Here is a 20,354-nt window from a genome sequence, read left to right as displayed (position 1 = left end):
GGGATTAATAGGATAGTCAAGTAGTGAGCCAATTTGAAATTGTTAGTTTCGTATTGATTGTTGCTATTACTGGCGAGTATATTGACGATTCAGCCTCTCCTTTGCCTGATACCGCTTCAACTTCTAGCTGTGTTCGGTTCTGCGACCTCCACACTAGCCACATCATGTCCATGCATCCGTCCTGCCAACTGCCAGCAGGCACTGAGGAAGCTTCCGAACCTCCCGACCCAGTCGCGCTTGCTGCAGACATCCGCCACCGGCCTGCAACCTCAGGCGAGTATGTTAGCGATTCCGAGTTTTCGGTACCTGATGTCCTTTCGATTTCTAGTTCCCGTGATTGCTCCTCGAATGGTCTCCGGATCTACTACCAAAACGTGCGTGGGTTGAAGACTAAAATCGACTCGTTTTTCCTGGCTGTTGCGGAGGCCGAATATGATTTGATTGTGCTGACGGAAACGTGGCTGGACGACCGAATTTACTCATCGCAACTTTTCGGGTCATTCTATTCCGTCTTCAAAACTGACCGCCCTAATAAAAATAACCATAAAAGAGAGCTTAACGACGTGTTCGGGGTATCATCATACACAGCAAAAAAAAATGTAATATCGATCAACGTAATTCAAGCTGATGTATGAAATAATGATGTAATAGCAAAAAGCAGATACAATATTACATCAATGGATGTAATTTTGTTCGCAAAATCGATGTACATCGTACAATGTGATATTACACAACCGATGGATTGACCTGGTTGCAGCAGTTTCGATGTAATATTCAACAACTTTTTTTTGCTGTGTAGAGGTAACTCTAAGACTAGTAGGTCCCGAAGAAACGAGCTCTACTTTTTGGCTCAGCTCTCTGGTACTATCTTCGGTCCCAAGCTAATCGATTCACCCCTCGAAATATAGGAAATTTCGCTAACCCCTCATGTTATCTGTGGGTGGCCCTTAAGCGCCCTGGCTTCCGACTTTCTCCAGATTTTTTTTCCAACCTACTTTAGGAAGATTCTGCCAGCGTCTCCAGGAAGTTTCATTTCATCTTCTCCAGGAAGTTCAATTAAACTTTTCCCAGAAATTTCTTCCGTCTAGTTCTGGAATTTTGTACAGTTGTTTTTTGTTTGTTTGACTTCTATTGGAAAGTTTTTCCGAGCTTCTTCTGGTTGCCCCTGGAAATGGCTACTTCTGGAATTTACTTCCGATTTCCGAAACTTTTCTGCCTTCCTTTGAATGAATCCGTTCTGGTTAAATCCGTTTTTTTTTCTGAAAGTTTCTTTAAATTTTCGCCAGAAGTTTCTCAATTTATGTCTTGGAAATTCCGCGGATGTTTTTCCGAATTCTCTCAGAACTTTTCTCAAATTTCCTCCAGAAGAGCTTCTTCCTTCTTTCTCTGGATGTTGTTTTCAGCTTCCTCCAGAAACTAATTCAAACATTCCCCGGAGTTTTCTTCCGGAATTTTCCGATCATAGCCCAAAAGTTAAAATTGTCGCTTCCAAAAACGGCAAAAATATAAAATTAATTAAAATAGTAAACACCGATAAAAACCGATTTTTTAAAACCTTTGATACCGATAAGCTTTAAACAATTCTGGCAACGCTGACTCGATCTCAAAATTTGGTGTGCCGTAATATATCCATTGATAGACCCACTGTCTTTTTACCTGCATTCACCCCTCGAGTACATCTCTGGCACGAAGATGCCGTGTAAAAGCAATGAGGTACAGAGAGAGGTGGCGCAGATCGTGAAATAGGGTTGTATTAGTAAACCAAAAAATCAACGTAAACGCAAGTAGTGACGTCACTACTTGCGTGTACTTGCGTGTATCGTACAGTGGTTGTGTGAGTGATTGCTTCACCTCGGTAATCCAGCTCATTGGTGTAAAAGTTCATCCAAATTCATCTGCTGCTTCACTCACCGCAGGGGAACGTCAACTTTACGCGCTCAAAACATCTTTGCAAAACTGTAGTAAAGGCGTGAAACTTGCTCGGTAGAAATTTTGATCCGAAATAAAATAGAAAATTAAGCCAGAAGACTACGGAAATAAGCGAAGAAAATATTAGCAATATGAAGTGCCAAATCCCGGAAATATCCTGGCACAATCGTGATCCGGTTTTGAGCGTGGACATTCAACCGCGCACGTCCGGCGATAAGGGTGACTTCTATCGACTGGCATCGGGTGGAACCGATTCGCATGTTTTGGTAAGTGGATCTTTTTACCTGGATGGGGTAATTAAAAGTTATTCACGATGCCGTTTCAGATTTGGTACATGACTCAGAGTGCCGAATGCGGTACGATATCGTTGGACGTGGTGGCCGATTTGACTCGTCACCAGCGGGCCGTAAATGCCGTACGATGGTCCCCGAGTGGAGATTTGCTAGCATCCGGCGATGATGAGAGTGTCATTTTCATCTGGAAGCAGAAAGGAGACTCCGAGGTGCTGAATATTCTTGGTGAGTTGTAACGAGGGAGCTGCATGATCGAGATATATTTTTTATATTGTTAATGTGCAAATAAATTTCAGATGCGACCAACGAGCAGGATAAGGAAACATGGTTAACGATGAAGATCCTCCGCGGTCACATGGAGGATGTCTACGATTTGTCCTGGTCACCGAATTCTATGTACCTGATCAGTGGTTCCGTCGATAATACTGCCATGATGTGGGACGTTAATAAGGGCAAGTCGATGCACATTTTTTCCGATCACAAAGGCTTCGTTCAGGGGGTAGCTTGGGATCCAAAAAATCAGTACCTGGCCACGTTGAGCACGGATCGATACTTTCGGGTGTTTGATCTGCACACGAAAAAAGTTCTGACCAGGAATAACAAATGTGTGCTTCCGGTTCCGAAGGATTCTCCACTACACGGTAAAACAGTTCGTCTGTACCACGACGATACGCTGCAAACGTTCTTCCGGAGGTTGAGCTTCAGCCCGGACGGTAATCTTATTGTTACTCCTTCCGGGATTGCGGAGATCGAGGGAATATCGAAACCATTGAATACGACCTATATCTATACGAGGAATTCTTTGAAGCAGTGGGTATTTTGAATTATTTTCATGCAGAAGAGGTTTAGTCATCTTTGATTTTTTTTAGCCCGGCAATCACTTTGCCATCACCGGATCAGTATACCGTGGCGGTTCGGTTCTGTCCACAGTACTTCAAGTTGCGCCCTCATCCGGAAAACAAGCCACCGGTTATCCCACTGCCTTACCGGATGATTTTCGCGGTAGCTACAAAAAGTTCCGTCTATCTGTACGACACCCAACAGAAGTCTCCGTTTGCGTTGATTTCCAACATTCACTACACCCGATTGACAGACCTTTCCTGGTCCGGCGACGGGAAGATTCTGATTGTCTCCTCAACGGATGGATTTTGTTCGATGCTATCCTTTAACGATGGTGAATTAGGTGAGATTCACGTGGTGGAAGCTGAGGACACGGTTGGAGTCGAGAAGGAGAAGACCCCTACGAAGAAAGCTACCACAAACAGAAAGAAGTCGAAGGATGGCAAAGATGAGGAAAAAGACAAGGAGAAGGACGCGAAGAAGTTGGAAACTGTGGTGGAAGAACCGAAGAAAGAGGAAAAACCTGCACAACCAATCGCCTATAGGAGGAAACCGAAAGAGGAAGCAAAACCTACTAAGAAGGAAGAGAGCAAACCAACTCCGATAGAAATACGACGCAAGCCCAGGGAAGAAGAAAAACCTGCTGATAAGGAAGAGAGCAAACCAACTCCGATAGAAATTCGACACAAGCCCATGGAAGAAGAAAAACCTGCTGAGAAAAAAGAGAGCAAACCAACTCCGATAGAAATTCGACGCAAGCCCAGGGAACAAGAGAAACCTTCTGAGAAAGAAGAGAGCAAACCAACTCCGATAGAAATTCGACGCAAGCCCAGGGAAGCAGAGAAACCCGCTCAGCCAATTGCGATCAAACGAAAACCGAAAGCACCAGAAGACACAAAAATTGAAGAGAAAGGGCCTAAAGAGGACGAACCTCGCAAACGTCCTCGCTCGGATAGCTTCGAACAAGACGTTCCCTCGACAGAAGCCAAACCAATAGCAGTCCGCCGTATTGTCCTGGAAGGCAGCGATCCCAAATCGGGAGTTATCATCAAAGAAATCCCCCCCAAAAACGCATCCTCGGACGAGAAGATTGTCCAGCCAGCGAAGGAAATCATCATCGAGACGGAAAAGATCATCTGCAGCGACGAAAAATTCGATAGTCCCTCGGGGAAGAATCGATCCGTCACACCGATCGCTGTCCGGCGCCATCCACGCACCCCGGACGTGACTCCGACATCAGACAGGGATTCCACTCCGAAAACAGGCTCCAAGAATGCAGCCACACCGATTGCGGTTCGTCGACAGCCTCGCAGTTTGATCAGCGATAGCAAATCGACCGAATCTTCCAGCAGCCGGTCGAAGCCAACGATAGAGGAGGATACCGTCGATACGTGGCCAATTGATCAACCGAAACCGGTCGTCAAGGTCGTCAACAATTGTGCCCTGGGAGAGTGCGAGGAAACCGAGGATATTAAACTGGTCATTTCGGACGACGAGGACCAACCGACGACGATTGAAGTCAAGGATAGTGACAACGACGGTGGTGCTGATAGTGAATCAGATAAAGCTAATGGTAAGGATAAAGGTCAGTCGACGCCGGTGGCAACGGCGACGACACCGAAGACGCCCCGACGGGTGGAGTTCCGGACGCTGTCGACACCGAAGTCGAAGAAGAAGCTGCTGTAAAGTGATCTGGCTGCTTCCTATTTTCTGTGCTATTGTTTAAGGTTAGTTGCGTAGGGTTGAAAATATAATCGTTTGGTGGAGCAAATGTGAACGGTTAGTACATCCGAACGAAGGTCCTGTTAATATGTGATTCAGCGTAACTTTTAGCTCTTTTCCAACTGGACCCTGCGCTTTGGTCAGATAACGTACAGGGCGTCGTTGTGCCAATTTGGTCGTGGCACATTTCGAGTATGAGAGAGTGAGTGCAGTTTGCTTAAAAGTGCCTGAGTAAAATGCAAGTACTTTCGATGATTACCCATATTCTCGTTTATCTGTGGACGTGTTTGTCATACAGAAACATTTTTATTTGATTTTGTGTGGTGGATGGGTTTCGGGCGTGGACGGGCATATGGGTGGTAATATTAAGTTTACGTTAGGATTACGTTGAAAAATTGAGAAATGTATCGCTTCAGTTTGAGAAGCACTTTACTTCGCAACCGATGAACCATTCTGACGGCCAACATTACCGTGTGTTGGCAGGGTCCAATATAGGACAGTTTGATGTTTATAAAGTACCATCAGTTAAAACTGTAGGTTGAGCTTTATCTCTATACATTCTTAGGTGTTTCTTAGAAGATTATCATGTTGGTGTACGCTGATTCAAAGAGTAAATGGTATTAACATTGTGCTGTCCATAGTTGAGCGTTGTTGAACTTGTGGTACTTGTACAACATTTCATGTGAGTACCAAAGTAACCATATAATCACAAGATAACGTTTAATGTAGGTTCAGAGTGAGACAATGTCACTGAGATATGGTTAGTTGGGTATTCAGATGACTATTACTTTAAAAAACTAATCCTGGTTGTATCTCTTTTTCGTTTGCATGTAACACTGTTTGATATTACTAACCGCACCGAGCCTTCATTCCGGGTAGTGAGCGAACCTGAAGAAGAAGAAGAAGATAACCATGAGCCCCTTCTCGGAACGAGTGTATTGTTGATGGACCTGGTCTACGATTCAAGGTTGGATTCTGTGATGATGAGTATCACAAGAAAGGTAAAATAAGTAGCACGATCTTCATCGAAATGTAAGTATTATTGACAATAATCATAACAATCAACTCGTATATACATTGAAATACATATATAAAAGGGAAGGGACTAGAACACGGCACCCGATTGAAGCGATGGGGAGAGTGGGAATTCCAACTCCCTGTTGATACCATTTCGTGGATAAAGGGCTCCTTATTCATTGAGGCATCTTCCTGTTTGGGGGATTTTCTTTTTGACCAATTGGCTGATCAAGTTGCTGGAAGGAGATTCTTTATTGTTCCGTAGATGCGTATAGACGACTTTGCCTATCGATCTACCCAATCCGGTTTTGGCCCTTCGTACAGCGACATGTTGAGGACAATCAGAGGTTATTAAGCTTGATCAAGACAAACAGAGAAGAGAGCCCACTGCTTAGTTTCCGTGCTTTTCCAACTGGCAATCCTTTGCTTTTAGGAACTGAAGATAGACTGCATTCAGAAGGGCGCAACAGGTGGAATCTGAAAGAGCATTAATTCAGGCTGAAGTGTGAAGCTTACTTACTTACTTAAGGGTCCTGTGCACCACCAGCGGTGCAAAGGGCCAACGTGAAAGACTTCCATCCTGGGCGGTTGCTCGTTTTTGCCTTGACCTGGGCCCAGGTCAGATTCCTATCGACTTGCTTAATTTCCTTATTGAGGCTCCGCCGCCATGAGCCCCTGGGTCTGCCTCTGCTGCGATGTCCTGCCGGATTCCAATCCAGCGCTTGCTTGCAGATTTCGTTTCCGCCCCGTCGAAGTGTGTGGCCGACCCACCTCCACTCTCGCTCTCGAATTTCTGTTGCTATCGGCTTCTGATGACATCGACGATGGAGCTCGGCATTCGAGATCCAATTGTGAGGCCACCAGGCACGAATTGTATACCGCAGGCATCGGTTGATGGAGACCTGCAGCTTTTGAGTGTTCTCCGCTGATACACACCACGTCTCGCTGGCGTATAACAACACAGATTTCACGTTCGAGTTGAAAATTCGGATTTTGGTCCGTTGACTTATCTGGTTGGATCTCCATACGTTTCGTAAACTCGCAAAGGCAGCTCTAGCCTTCTTGATTCGTGCACCTATGTCGCTCTTGGTCCCGCCGTCCGACGCTATTTGGCTGCCAATTGGAAGCTTTCGACCTTCTCCACTGCTTGCCCCACTACCGTAAAGTTGGAAGGGTTGCCCGTGTTGATATCCAACGATTTGGTCTTGTTGACGTTGATGGTGAGACCCGCCGCAGAGGAGCATTCGGCTAGGTCATATCAGAGCGCCGTTGTGCTAGTGGAGCAACATCATCAGCCAAATCGAAGTCGTTGAGATGCTCCATGGTGATAGGCTGCCAAAGCAGCCCACGGTTCGGTACACGGTCAAACCTACCATGATCTCGTCGATTACGATGAGAAACAGTAGCGGTGATAGTATACATCCTTGTCTCACACCAGCGACTACCCGGATAGGGTCGGACAAGGCTCCGTTATACAGAACTCTGCACGTGAAAGCCTCATACTGCGCTTCGATGAGGTTGAAGATTTTATCCGGGACTCCCTTGCGTCTCAGGGCGCCCCACAGATTCTCGTGATTGAGACGGTCGAAAGCTTTTTCGTAGTCAATGAATACCAAATAAAGAAACTCTTGGAATTCATTGACCTGCTCCAGGATGATGCGGAGCGTGACAATATGGTCCACACAAGATCTTCCGGCACGGAATCCTGCCTGCTGCCGTCGGAGAGTCGCATCGATCTTCTCCTGTATCCGATTCAGGATAACTTTGCACAGAACTTTGAGAACAATAGACAGTAACATGATGCCTCGCCAATTGTCGCACACAGTCAGATCCCCCTTCTTTGGGACCTTCACTAAGATGCCCTGCATCCAGTCGGCCGGAAAAGTCGCGGTGTCCCAGATATTACAGAATAGTTGATGCAACATTTGTGCGGATAGCATGGGGTCAGCTTTGAGCATCTCTGCTGATATGCGATCGACCCCTGGAGCCTTGTTGGATTTCATGCTTCGGATAGCTGCTTCAATCTCCTGCAGTGATGGGGCCTCGGAATTGACGCGAGTGATGCGCCGCACCCTAGGCGGATCATGCCGAGATGTTGATGGCTGGTTGGCCGTCGAAACTTGAAGAAGTTGTTCGAAGTGCTCAAACCAGCGTTTCAGCTGGTCAGTGGGGTCGGTAAGCAATTGTCCAGTCGTGTCCTTCACCGGCATCCTCGGGTTCATCCTTGCTCCACTCAGGCGTCGTGAGATATCGTAGAGGAGGCCTATATCGCCAGTGTTCGCGGCGTTCTCCCCTTCGTCGGCCAGGGAGTTCACCCACGCTCGCTTGTCCCGTCTGCAAGAGCGCTTGACTTCCTTCTCTAGAGCCGAGTACCGTTGACGGGCTTCGTTCTTGGCTCCTCTGGTTCTCGCCCGCTCTATCGCGGCTTTTGCTTCTCTACGCTCCTCAATCTTCCACCAGGTTTCATCTGTGATCCACTCTTTCCTCTGGGTGCGCAGCTCACCCAAGTTGTTCTCGCTTGTTTCTATAAAGACATTCTTGATGGCCGTCCATTGTTCTTCTACGCTGCCACCTTCTGGAACGTCCGCAGCTCGAGTCTCAAGTTCTTCAACAAAAGACCTTTAACCGCTGGATCTTCAAATCGGCGTGTGTTGAACCACCGCCCGAGTCTCTCCTCCCGTCGCTGGATCCGCGCCATGAGTAGGCGGATTTCACCGATTAGAAGGTGATGGCCAGACGCGATGTCGGCGCTGCGTTTATTCTGGACATCAAGAAGGCTCCGTCTCCATTTTCGGCTGATGCAGATGTGGTCGATCTGATTTTCGGTATGTCCATCACGGGAAACCCACGTGACTTTGTGCACTGGCCGATGGGGGAAGAGCGAGCCCCCGATCACCATGTCGTTATTGCCACAAAATTCTGCAAACAGCTCATCGTTCTCGGTCATTTCGCCGAGACCATGGCGTCCCATGACACGCTCATAGTCCGTGTTGTCGGAGCCGATCTTCGCATTTAAGTCGCCAGTGTAGATCTTGATGTCACCCTTTGGAACCTTATCCACGACGGCGTTCAGTTGACTGTAAAAATTCTCCTTGTCCTGTAGCTCGGCAGTATCGGTTGGCGCATAACATTGGATTATGGTAAGGTTACGAACCCGTGTTCTAAATCTGGCAACGATTATCCTCTCATTAACAGGCTCCCACTTGATGAGCGCAGCACTTGCCTGGACGCTAAGTAGGAGACCAACTCCACGATGGCGGGGAGCGTTTTCACTTCGAATACCAGAGTATAGTAGTACCTGTCCCGACGGCAGTTTGTGTTCTCCAAAGTTTGGCCAACGAACTTCACTCAGTCCCAGGATTTCTAGCTTCATGCGTCGCGCCTCGTTGGCAAGTTGTGCCAGTTTACCCTGCTGGGATAACGTCAATACATTCCATGATCCAATTCGTGTCCGTTGTTTTGCGCTAAAAGTCGTTGTCTTTCTCTGTAGGTTTCTGTAACAATTGTAAAGGTTTCAGAGACAGTAGGTGGTTTCCCTAAGGTCTCCTATACGCCGTGATGGGGCTGTTATCTTAGGTGTAGCTTCCGGGGAAGAGCATTTCTTATTCAGCCGCTGGATGCCAGTCAGACGCTGTTTGAGCCGCACCTCCATGGTGAACAGACGCTCGGGTTGGCGAAGCATTTCCTCTATCACCGTGCTATGGTTACCGCGCCAGTGTTCGCGTCGCACCTCCTCACTCTGCTATTGTCGGATTGACAACATTGCCCAGGCTACGCCAACCAGCTGTGTCCATGTTTCAGCTGGCAGTCTTTTGTGATCATATGACTCGTGGAGGCGTGAGGTAGGAACTTGTGAGGACCGGAGCTAGGTATATCGCTCCTTCCAGATTGTCACTCACCATTTTGTAGCCCTGAAGCGTGAAGCAGAAAAGGTAATTTAGCAGCGCCGGTGGTGTAGTGGTGCGTGATTTCCTCTCACCCCAGCAGGCCTGGGTTCAATCCCAGTCAGCACGGAAAACAAGATCGACGGAAAACAAATCAAGGAAAAACTCTCCAGCATCTCATCTCTCTCCCTATGGACATGATAGTTGATGTTACTGAAGCAAAGGGTTATGTTAAGTCCTTATATATTTGTGACTACGATTATATTCATTAGCAGTGATGGCATAATCATTAACAAATTGATATTTTCCCGGCATACGACATTGACATACGCTCTCAATGTCACGCGTGATATTGAAACAAAATATCATGCTTGTTCGCGATTGAAGCGAACGTAATGTGTTGTAGAAGTAGAAGTAGTAGTTGTTTTGTGTAATCGCCCTAACCACTTACCCAATCCTTTAAAACTCTACTAACCCCGAGGCGACCGCGGGTAATCGGTTTCCGAAACTAACCCTAATGTGCTACATGTGTAATTTGTATCAAGACCCTGAAAACAAGCTTTGATCATTTCCTTACACTGCCGCTGGCTTGGCACGAGCATGCAAGCAGCAGCACCGACCGAGCGACGAGCGACCGACCGACCACAAACCAACGAGCGTGCAGCGAGTGCTGATTGGTTATGAATGAAGGCGAAATGAATGAATGCAAATCAAGAAGAAGAAAGCTAAACACATTTAAAGCGACGCATTTTGCGCGTCGCGTTTATACAGTCCACAAGCTTTGTAAAGCAAACACCGAAATATAGCGCCGTTGAAAGTTTTAATTCATTCTCGTTTTTCCTCTTTGGACAAGCCGAAGCCAAAACAGTCCTTTTCAGGGCTATGAGTTGAATTGAATTTCAGTCGAGCTTTTCGTTGTGTTCCTGTTGGCATTCCCACAGGGGGAATTGGCCAAATCAGCTGGAATCCTCCGAGCCGAGGATTGCCACACCATCTCCAGTGTCCGTGATCGGACATTTTTGGTCCTGCCGAACCGGATCCGTGTGATCCCATCCGTTTCTGTTGCAACCGCAACAGCGTTTCGACAATCTGACGATTGTCGAAAAGTTCCTGCCTTTCGTCGCTGTGATCAGCCGATCGGATTTTCTGCTACCTCACGAAAAGCTCGCAGAGTTTTGTTTTAGAATTTTCTTGTGGCTTGGCTAAAAGGAAAACCGCAAGTTTCTTCGAAAGTACAGTCGCGAGTGAAATCGAACCTGTTCGTCGTCGCGTGTGCAAAACAAAACGTACGCGAACGTCTTACGTCGTGCGCAAGTGGTGGAACGTGTTTATTCCTGTCCGTTCCTGCCTACCGTTGTGCAGGTGATCGCTGTGCTTGATGCCAATTCAACACACACCTGTGAAGACCGAAAAGGAGAAGATGGCTGAAGTGAAGACTCTTGTTCACCTTCGTGGGCAAGCGAAGGCCAAAGTGACGAGGATCCGGAAGGCCGTTGAAGAAGCATCTGGATCTGGAGCAAGGCAATTGAGTATGGTGCAGCTGAAAGTCTTCACACGCAATTTGCAAACGCACTACCAGGAGTATTGTGATATTCATCGGCAAATCGTCGCTTTGACTCCCGCCGAAAAACTAGTGGACCAGGATGAAACGTACATCCTATTCGAAGACCAACACAACGAGGCTTGCATGTTGGTCGAAACATTAATCCAGTTGATGACCGAGCCGCAACCTCGTCCGATGCCATCGTCCCAGCGAGAAGGGATTCCTCGCATCATCGTACAGCAGCAACCACTCAAGGCTCCCATTCCCACCTTCGATGGGAAACCCGAGAACTGGCCACGTTTCAAGGCCATGTTTCTCGACGTCATGAGAACATCCACCGATTCCGACGCCATCAAACTTTACCACCTTGATAAAGCGTTGATTGGTAATGCCGCTGGAATCATCGACGTCTGCACCTTGAACGAGAATAATTATGCCGGAGCATGGGAGCTGCTGGAAGAACGTTTTGAAAACAAGCGGCTCATCGTAGACACACACATCCTGGGGCTGCTTAGCCTGAAGAAAATGAACCGAACAAGTGCCAAGGATCTTCGGGAATTATTCGACGAAGTATCCCGACACATCGATGGATTGAAGCTCATGGAGGAAGTGATGAACGGTATGTCGGAGCGTTTCGTTGTCAACCTCTTGGCAACAGCTCTGGATGCCAAAACCCGGATGGAATGGGAATCAACCGTTCCCCACAAGCAAATTCCCACGTACAAGGACACGATGGAGTTCCTAAAGAAGCGCTGCGCAATCCTGGAGCGGTGCGAGGATGCGATCGTGAAGCCGCCCGTTACGAAGCCATATGTACCAAGCAAGAATCAAGTGAAGAGTATCTCTACCAAAGCTTTTGCTGTCACCGGAAAGGAGTCCTGTGACGTGTGTGGAACTGGAGCCCACCCGAACTTCAAGTGCGAGATCTTCCGAGCGATGACCGTCGTGCAACGCCAAGCCAAGGTAAGAGAGATCAAAGCTTGTTTTAATTGTTTGAAAGTGGGTCATTTAAGTAATTCGTGTACATCGTCATATACGTGTTCTAAATGCAAGGGTAGACACCATACCCTTCTGCATAGTGATAAACCGGTTTTTCAGTCTACCTCGAAATGCAATGTCTCGAACGCTGAATCTCAGTCTGTTTCTGAGGTTTCACAGTCAATTTCGAAGTCTCAACCTTTTCCTGATGTTTCGCAGTCTGTCTTGAAATCGAATGTCCCAAATGTGCAATATCAATCTGTTCCCAAGGAATCCCAGTCCAATAGTGCAGTCTCGCGTTCACTGAAGCAACCCCCACGTCTGAGTCATAGTTTGTTGATGACCGCTAGGGTTCAGATTAAGGATTCGGATGGAAATCTGAAATACTGTCGAGCATTTTTGGATTGTGGTTCCCAGGCTCACCTTACTTCTCGTAGTCTGGTTAAGTCTTTGAATCTACCCCGTTTCTCCACTAACGTTGAGGTAGTCGGAGCAAATGGTCAGCGTTCAACGCTATCTGAGATGGTTAGAATTGAGATACGTTCTTGTAATTCTAACTATGCTGCGCAACTTGAGTGTCTTGTTGCTGACAAAGTTACTGGCCCTATGCCATCTGTTCCATTTGATATAAGGAAGTGGAACATCCCTCCAAATCTTCCACTTGCAGATCCTGAATTTCATATTCCTGGTGAAATTGACTTGCTGATTGGAATTCAGTTGTTTTTCAAATTATTGCTGCCAGGTCAAGTCAAGATAGCTGATGAACTTCCAATCCTCCAAGAAACTCGGCTTGGATGGGTTGTTGCTGGTTCTATCGAAGAGTCTCATGTTGCACAACATTGTTACTCTGTGGGTCTGCAAAGTCTTGCTGATTCTATGGAAAGGTTTTGGTCGATTGAATCCGTGGATTCATGTAATCCTCTCACCAATGAAGAACAGTTGTGCGAAGAAATTTTCTGCTCCACAACCCATCGCGACCAGAATGGTCGTTACATTGTTCAATTGCCCCTGAAAAATTCTATTCATCGGGTAGAAGACAATCGTTCGATTGCTCTTCGTCGATTCTTCATGCTGGAACAACGGTTCCTGAAAAACCCTGAGCTGAAAAAACAATATGCAGAGTTCATCAATGAGTACAAATCCCTCGGTCACTGTATTCAGATTGATGAGTCTCAAGATCCTCCAAAGCTTTTGAAGTATTATGTCCCTCACCATGCGGTTTTGAAGTCTACGAGCTCTTCAACGAAGCTCAGAGTTGTGTTTGATGCTTCATCGAAGGGTAATGGACCTTCCCTGAATGATGCTTTGATGATCGGACCAGTGGTCCAAGATGATATCTTCTCGATCAACCTGCGTTTTCGTAAGCATCGGTTCGCCTTCTCTGCTGACGTTAGTAAAATGTACCGGCAAATAGCACTTGCCAGAATCCACACTTCTTTGCTTCGAATTTTCTGGAGAGAAAATCCAAATGATCCCTTACAAGTTTTGGAATTAACGACAGTAACCTATGGTACATCTTCTGCGCCATTCTTAGCCACAAGGGCACTTCAGCAGCTTGCTATTGATGATGGTGATCAATTTCCGATTGCAGCCAAGATCGTTGAAGATTTTTATGCTGATGATGTTTATGTTGAAGTTCATGGCTTTGCCGACGCTTCTGCCTATGCGTATGGAGCATGTCTTTATATCCGAACCGTAACCCATGATGGGGTAAAGGTATCTCTTGTCTGTAGTAAGTCGAAGGTCATTCCAATCAAAGGATTGACGATTCCCCGATCCGAACTGTGTGCTGCATTGTTGCTAATCAGATTGGCCATGAAGGTTCTTCCGGCAATTAAGATGAACTTCCACTCAATCCATTATTGGTCGGATAGTCAGATCGTTCTTTCATGGTTAAAAAAGCCTCTATCTCAACTTGACGTTTTTGTTCGCAATCGAGTTGCAGAAATTGTTGATCATTCTGTTGATGCTAATTGGAATTACATCAAGTCGTCCGAAAACCCAGCTGATGTTGTCAGTCATGGTCAACCCTCACAACTCCTTGCCTCGAACGAACTTTGGTGGAACGGACCTCCGTTTCTGCGAAGTCATAGCTATCAGATTGATGAGCTTAATCCTCTTCCCGATGATAAACTACCGGAATTGAAACCAGTAACCGCGTCTACTGCCGTTTTTGTTCCTGAAACCCTCCCAGTTATGACTGCCTTTAGATCATTTCGAAAGCTTCAGCGAGTGATTGGATATGTCAGGAGATTTGTTGTAAATGCAAGGTCTCCCAAATCGGAACGCATCACTTCGGAATACCTAACTGTGCGAGAGTTGAAAGAGTCATTGAATTTGATTGTTAAGTATATTCAAGGAGTCGCATTTTCTGACGAAATTCGTCGGCTTGAATCAGGTGAACCTTTGCGTCGACTCAGTAGTCTGAATGTTATTATGAATGATGGTGTGTTGAGAGTGGGTGGAAGACTGAAGCATTCATGTTTGCCATATGGTTCAAAGCACCAAGCCGTACTCCCTGACAAAAACCCAATTGTCGAATCGTTGCTAAGAGCAATGCACTGCGAAATGTTGCACATTGGTCCGTCTGGTCTCATTTCGTTGGTCCGCCAGAGATTCTGGCTTCTGAATGCTCGTTCTGTTGTCAGGAAAATCATCCGGTCTTGCGTTACATGTTTCCGATCCAATCCGAGGCTGCTTCAGCCATCTATGGGCGATCTACCTGAGGTTAGAGTCGTTCCAGCTCCACCTTTCTCGAAATCAGGAGTTGATTTCGCAGGGCCAGTTTTCATTCGCCAAGGCAGTAGGAAACCTGTTCTAGTGAAGGCTTACATTTGTCTTTTTATTTGTATGACCACCAAGGCCATACACTTGGAATTGGTATCGGATTTGTCTGCTTCATCACTTCATCGTTTTGTTGCTCGACGAGGTCTCATCGAGGAACTGTTCTCGGACAACGGGACAAATTTTGTAGGAGCCAAATCTGATCTGCACGATTTGTTCCAGTTGTTCAAAGGTGATCAACTGCATGGACAGTTGAATGAGTTCTGTCAGGTTCGGGAGATAAAATGGACTTTTATTCCACCCAGGGCGCCCAATTTTGGGGGGTTGTGGGAAACTGGAGTAAAGAGTACCAAAACACACCTTAAAAAAGTTCTTCGTGATGCTTCGCTGACGTTTGAGGAGTATTACACTGTTCTCACACAGATCGAGGCGATCCTTAACTCCCGACCACTGTTTCCGTCCTCTTCAGATCCCAATGAGCTTGAAGCTGTTACGCCCGGGCATTTCCTCATTGGTCGCCCATTGACTGCTATTCCGGAACCTTCACTTGAAGATGTAAACATTAATAGACTTACACGTTGGCAGCTTGTCCAGCGTATCCGTGACCATTTTTGGAAGCGATGGTCTCGCGAGTATTTGAATCCCTACAAACCCGTCAAAAATGGACAAAGGGTTCCAAGAATGTAACTCCAGGGATGGTAGTATTGTTGAAGGAAGATAACCTTCCACCTCAGGCATGGAAACTGGCTCGAATTCTGAAGGTCTACCCCGGATCAGATTCAATTGTTAGGGTTGCAGATGTCCAAACCTCTCATGGTATTTTCCGCCGCCCAATCTCGAAGTTGGCCCCTTTACCCTTTGATTCAACCCAGCCCTCTGTTGTTCATCAAGTTCCTCTTTGCCCGGGGGGAGAATGTTCGCGATTGAAGCGAACGTAATGTGTTGTAGAAGTAGAAGTAGTAGTTGTTTTGTGTAATCGCCCTAACCACTTACCCAATCCTTTAAAACTCTACTAACCCCGAGGCGACCGCGGGTAATCGGTTTCCGAAACTAACCCTAATGTGCTACATGTGTAATTTGTATCAAGACCCTGAAAACAAGCTTTGATCATTTCCTTACACTGCCGCTGGCTTGGCACGAGCATGCAAGCAGCAGCACCGACCGAGCGACGAGCGACCGACCGACCACAAACCAACGAGCGTGCAGCGAGTGCTGATTGGTTATGAATGAAGGCGAAATGAATGAATGCAAATCAAGAAGAAGAAAGCTAAACACATTTAAAGCGACGCATTTTGCGCGTCGCGTTTATACAGTCCACAAGCTTTGTAAAGCAAACACCGAAATATAGCGCCGTTGAAAGTTTTAATTCATTCTCGTTTTTCCTCTTTGGACAAGCCGAAGCCAAAACAGTCCTTTTCAGGGCTATGAGTTGAATTGAATTTCAGTCGAGCTTTTCGTTGTGTTCCTGTTGGCATTCCCACAGGGGGAATTGGCCAAATCAGCTGGAATCCTCCGAGCCGAGGATTGCCACACCATCTCCAGTGTCCGTGATCGGACAATGCTTGATATTGATTTTACAAGTTCCTTTGATATTGCGAGACTATTCACAACGTGTAAATTTGAAGCTGAGAATTGAATCGACGCAGAAATGATTCCGTTGGTCCTCACTTTCGTAGAAAGAGACGGTAAAGCAGTTTCGGTTGCATTCGGATGTAAAGCAAAAATCATGAAACTCAATCTCACCACAGTTTGATGAGATTTGCAGCTGGTGAGTTTTGTTAGCTTGATATTCCGAGCTGCAATATCACAGCTTGCAATATCAACCGCAGTTGTTTGCTTGTTGATTTTTGTCTGCAAAAATCAAGCGTGATCTCGAGGGGCGCGCACTTCCTGGTATGAGTGTGTGATATTTAAAATACAGCGTATTAATTTAAATACGTCGAAGACAGTAATAACACAGACAAATAGGCATAACACATTGTGCACTTCTCGCTGTAAAACTAAACCAAAGATATCTAATTAACTAGTGTAACGAGGTTACAGACTTCCATCTAAAACAAAAACAAGATTCCTCAACCTGCTGAGGGTGTCTATCCTTCCAATCCTAATAAAAAAATAATTAAATTAAATTATTAAATTATTAAATTAAATTATTTTTTCGAATTTGAACAGTTATCAAAACTAGCGTTCGCTATGTATCAAAAAAACGTTCTCTATCTCTGAGCCCTATTCGCAATGAAACACCAGATGGGCCTAAGTTGGCGGTTTTCGAACTATGACAGAACGCACCTATACAAAGTGACACAGAGGGGCGCTAATAAGGTGATTTTTGTAAATGTAATCGTGCTTATTTAAAATAGTTCCAGTGAACCAAAATTGATGAAATTTTGGTTTTGGGTTCCATTTTTAATGCAGATTACGATTATGCATTTACCTCAATACGCTTAAAGAACCCAATTCAAGCCTCTGTTTTTTAAATGTATTTGTTACTGAATATTAGTCCACTGTGGATCTATAAAGTTCAAAGTGTGAATGTAAATAACGAGAAACATAAAATGCTTGTATTTTAAAATTCTTTATTTTCTATTAAGAAAAGAAAATTATTAAATTCTCTGAGCCTTCCAGATACTTTAAACAAAAAATGAATTTCCTGAGGATTCCCGGTTTTCTAGGTTTTTGAAGTTAGTTGACATCCTGACTTATACCACAAAAGAAGCGACAGACGACTAACTGGCGAAGAAATCCATTGAAATAATGTGGTTCACTGTAATAGAATTTTCTTGGAAGCTTGTGTCATCATCCACCAGATTGGGTTAGTTTTTTTGTTTTGATTTGAACAAAGTTAATTTAGTGTACAATGATTCTATGACAGTGTGCAAAGAGTGTATCATTTTGTGATTTTTTTATGCATTTCAGTTTTGAGTAGAGTGAAAGAGATAGAACCAAAACATTATAATACATTTGGTGAAAATGCTAGTACAATCCAGTAGTAGTGTTGCCATGTGGTACAATCCAGTAGTAGTGGTGTGGCCATGTTTTTTTTTTCCTTTATTTAACGTCGGTCTCTGTTCCGCAATCTAGTGCCAATCACCGACGGGCATCGATTGCCATCCATTGACGGCAACCGAATGTGCAGGGAGGCAGCTTCCACACCTGCATAGGATATCGCACCCATTCACAACATACATGGGCCGGGACCAACGGCTTTACTTTCCTTCCGAAGGACGACGTGACCAGAGATTTTTATGCCTCAGAAAAATCCCACCGACCTCGACTGGGATTGAACCCAGACCCATTGGGGTGTTAGAAAGCAGTCACGCTTACCACCGGCGCCGGCAGGTGTTGCCATGTGGTACACTGAAAAATTGAAATAGCAGGTTAGTCACCAAAGTTTTCGAGCCGCTCCGTCTGTCACTTCGTTTGTGCTAAAACCGTTGGTTTGGCCATAAACTTTCTAATGAATCTTGCGTTTTAAAGGTTCATATCGTACATAAGTGTTTATGAGATACTTGTTGAATAAGTCTAAAACATTAAACATTTATTTTCTCTTAGGTCACTTTTTAGTCACTATTTTTACAACTATAAGTCACTATTTGGTCACTTATTTCTTCAACATGGTCACTAAAATCACTATTTTTGACAGCAGTGGTCGCTACCAGCCCTTTTTTTTTCCTCTGTTCGGGACCTAACACTACTGCGACCAGTAAAATTGATCTATTGTAGTATATCCCGTGTCTTTAGTTTAGTGCATGTCGTATTACTCCATCACTATTGAGAAATGATGAAGTATTCGATTTTTTTACAGTTGCCACTCTTGCATTTATCGCCAGGATCCGACTCTAATTGAAAGGTCCCGCTATTTATACCCTTCGAAGTGTTGAAACACCCTCCAAAGGCGCGCCCCTTTGTCAGTCAAAATTGGATTCCTTAGCAACAAATTTAAGGTATGACACCGATAATGACCATGCATCAGAACCCTAGTCTTAACCACTTCAAGCTAGGGAACAACGAATAGAAGATAAGGAATCACATAGATGAAGACTAACTAACTCATTTTTCCTTGTTTCAAGTTCATCCTCGGTGGACAAAGCCGAGTTTTGGAACTATCAACAAGGCATAAAAAGCAACAAGGACTAAGATGTGTTCCTTGGATTACTGAAAAACCCTGTTCCCCTAGTTTGAAGTAGTCAGGACTAGGAATCGGTGGTAGATCTTACATCCCGTAACGTACCACGAAAAGGTGATCTACCCACGTTACGGGGCACCAGCCCTTGGTAGTCTGTTCGAGAGTCTGTTGCAGTCATCCTAACCCCTATATTCATCACATTGATGTGAGCAACGACGATATGCTTGATTGTTACCCCCGTGGTAGTACTAGAATTGCGGCTAGAATGGGGTACGTTAATCGATGTCATTGGGACCGATAGTCTAGTCCAGTGTTTAAAATCGTTAGTTTCCACCGATTGGTTTTACACTGCGTTCAAGTTTTGGTTTAATTAAGCTTTTGTTCAAATATATTTGTTATGATACTATACCAATTTTGCACCAAAATAACTTTATAATACTAGTTTTATTTTTACAGGAACGTGGACATGAGTTATTGGTATTCCCCGAGTCGCTTGTTCCCAGAATTCAAGACCTACAAAATATCACCAGATGAAAGACGACAAGCAAATTGACATTGACTAATAACTTTGAAAATTATAAAAAACCACCTGACGATTATGAACACACGCAAGAAAGAATCATTAACCATCGTTGCTGCAATAACATCACATTGAATTAACGAATTTCTAAAACTGTATCCGAATAATTTATACAAATCAAGCTAAGGACGCCTCACCTGAAGATGTAAATTTCCAAGTGTTTTCAAGACAAGCAGTTTGAGAGTTACCTCTATGGTTTGACTGAGGTAAGTATGAAACTCATTTATTAATTGTTATTTGCATCTAAAACTGGACTAGGGGAAATGGCTCTAATGTTGGCCTATGGATCTAAGATTGGGCTTATCGCTTAAAATCTGCAATTTATCAATTTTATCTAGATGAACGCGTTATTGGGACGGTACTAATGGATATTTTTGGTCATCATTGAAAATTTAGTCGATTGCTTAATTTAGGTATGGGCCCAAATTAGGGGCATTTAGGTCGACTTTACATCCATTTCCCCTACTATAAAAGTTAAAAATTGAAATAAATGCACTTAATTTGATCGATATTAGTGGTGCTCGTGCTGGTTTAGTAAGACAAAGACAAATAAGCCTAGGGCCTTATTACGGGTGTCACTACACGGGGATAAGGAAGTGATACTCATAATAAGAAACGTGATTGCCGTACAAATCAAATGGGAATCACTTCACCGTGA

The 20,354-nt window shown here is 45.0% G+C and overlaps 2 protein-coding genes across 3 annotated transcripts in view; both read left to right on the top strand.

Annotated features, from left to right (window-relative positions):
- The window catches only part of LOC135710557 (circumsporozoite protein-like), a 257,106-nt gene that overhangs the window by 36,279 nt on the left and 200,473 nt on the right, over positions 1–20,354 (top strand). The gene's annotated exons all lie outside the window — the stretch shown is intronic.
- On the top strand, positions 1,974–19,589 carry Caf1-105 (chromatin assembly factor 1, p105 subunit). 2 transcript variants are annotated; one of them, XM_065233148.1, is made up of 5 exons: positions 1,974–2,195; positions 2,255–2,447; positions 2,519–3,032; positions 3,092–4,789; positions 19,573–19,589. In XM_065233148.1, exons 1-4 carry the CDS (start codon positions 2,061–2,063, stop codon positions 4,746–4,748), a joined length of 2,499 nt encoding a protein of 832 aa, XP_065089220.1. In that variant the 5' UTR covers positions 1,974–2,060; the 3' UTR covers positions 4,749–4,789; positions 19,573–19,589. The 2 variants fall into 2 exon arrangements, with proteins under 2 accessions (XP_065089220.1, XP_065089218.1); XM_065233146.1 differs by lacking the exon at positions 19,573–19,589 and having other exon boundaries at positions 3,092–4,817.

The sequence above is a fragment of the Ochlerotatus camptorhynchus genome, unplaced genomic scaffold (assembly GCF_037179485.1).
Source record: "Ochlerotatus camptorhynchus isolate MF236.1 unplaced genomic scaffold, CSIRO-AGI_Acam_v1.1 ptg000391l, whole genome shotgun sequence".
Lineage (NCBI taxonomy): Eukaryota > Metazoa > Arthropoda > Insecta > Diptera > Culicidae > Ochlerotatus > Ochlerotatus camptorhynchus.
Note: the sequence above shows the minus strand (reverse complement) of the source record. Positions and strands in the feature narration are given on the sequence as shown.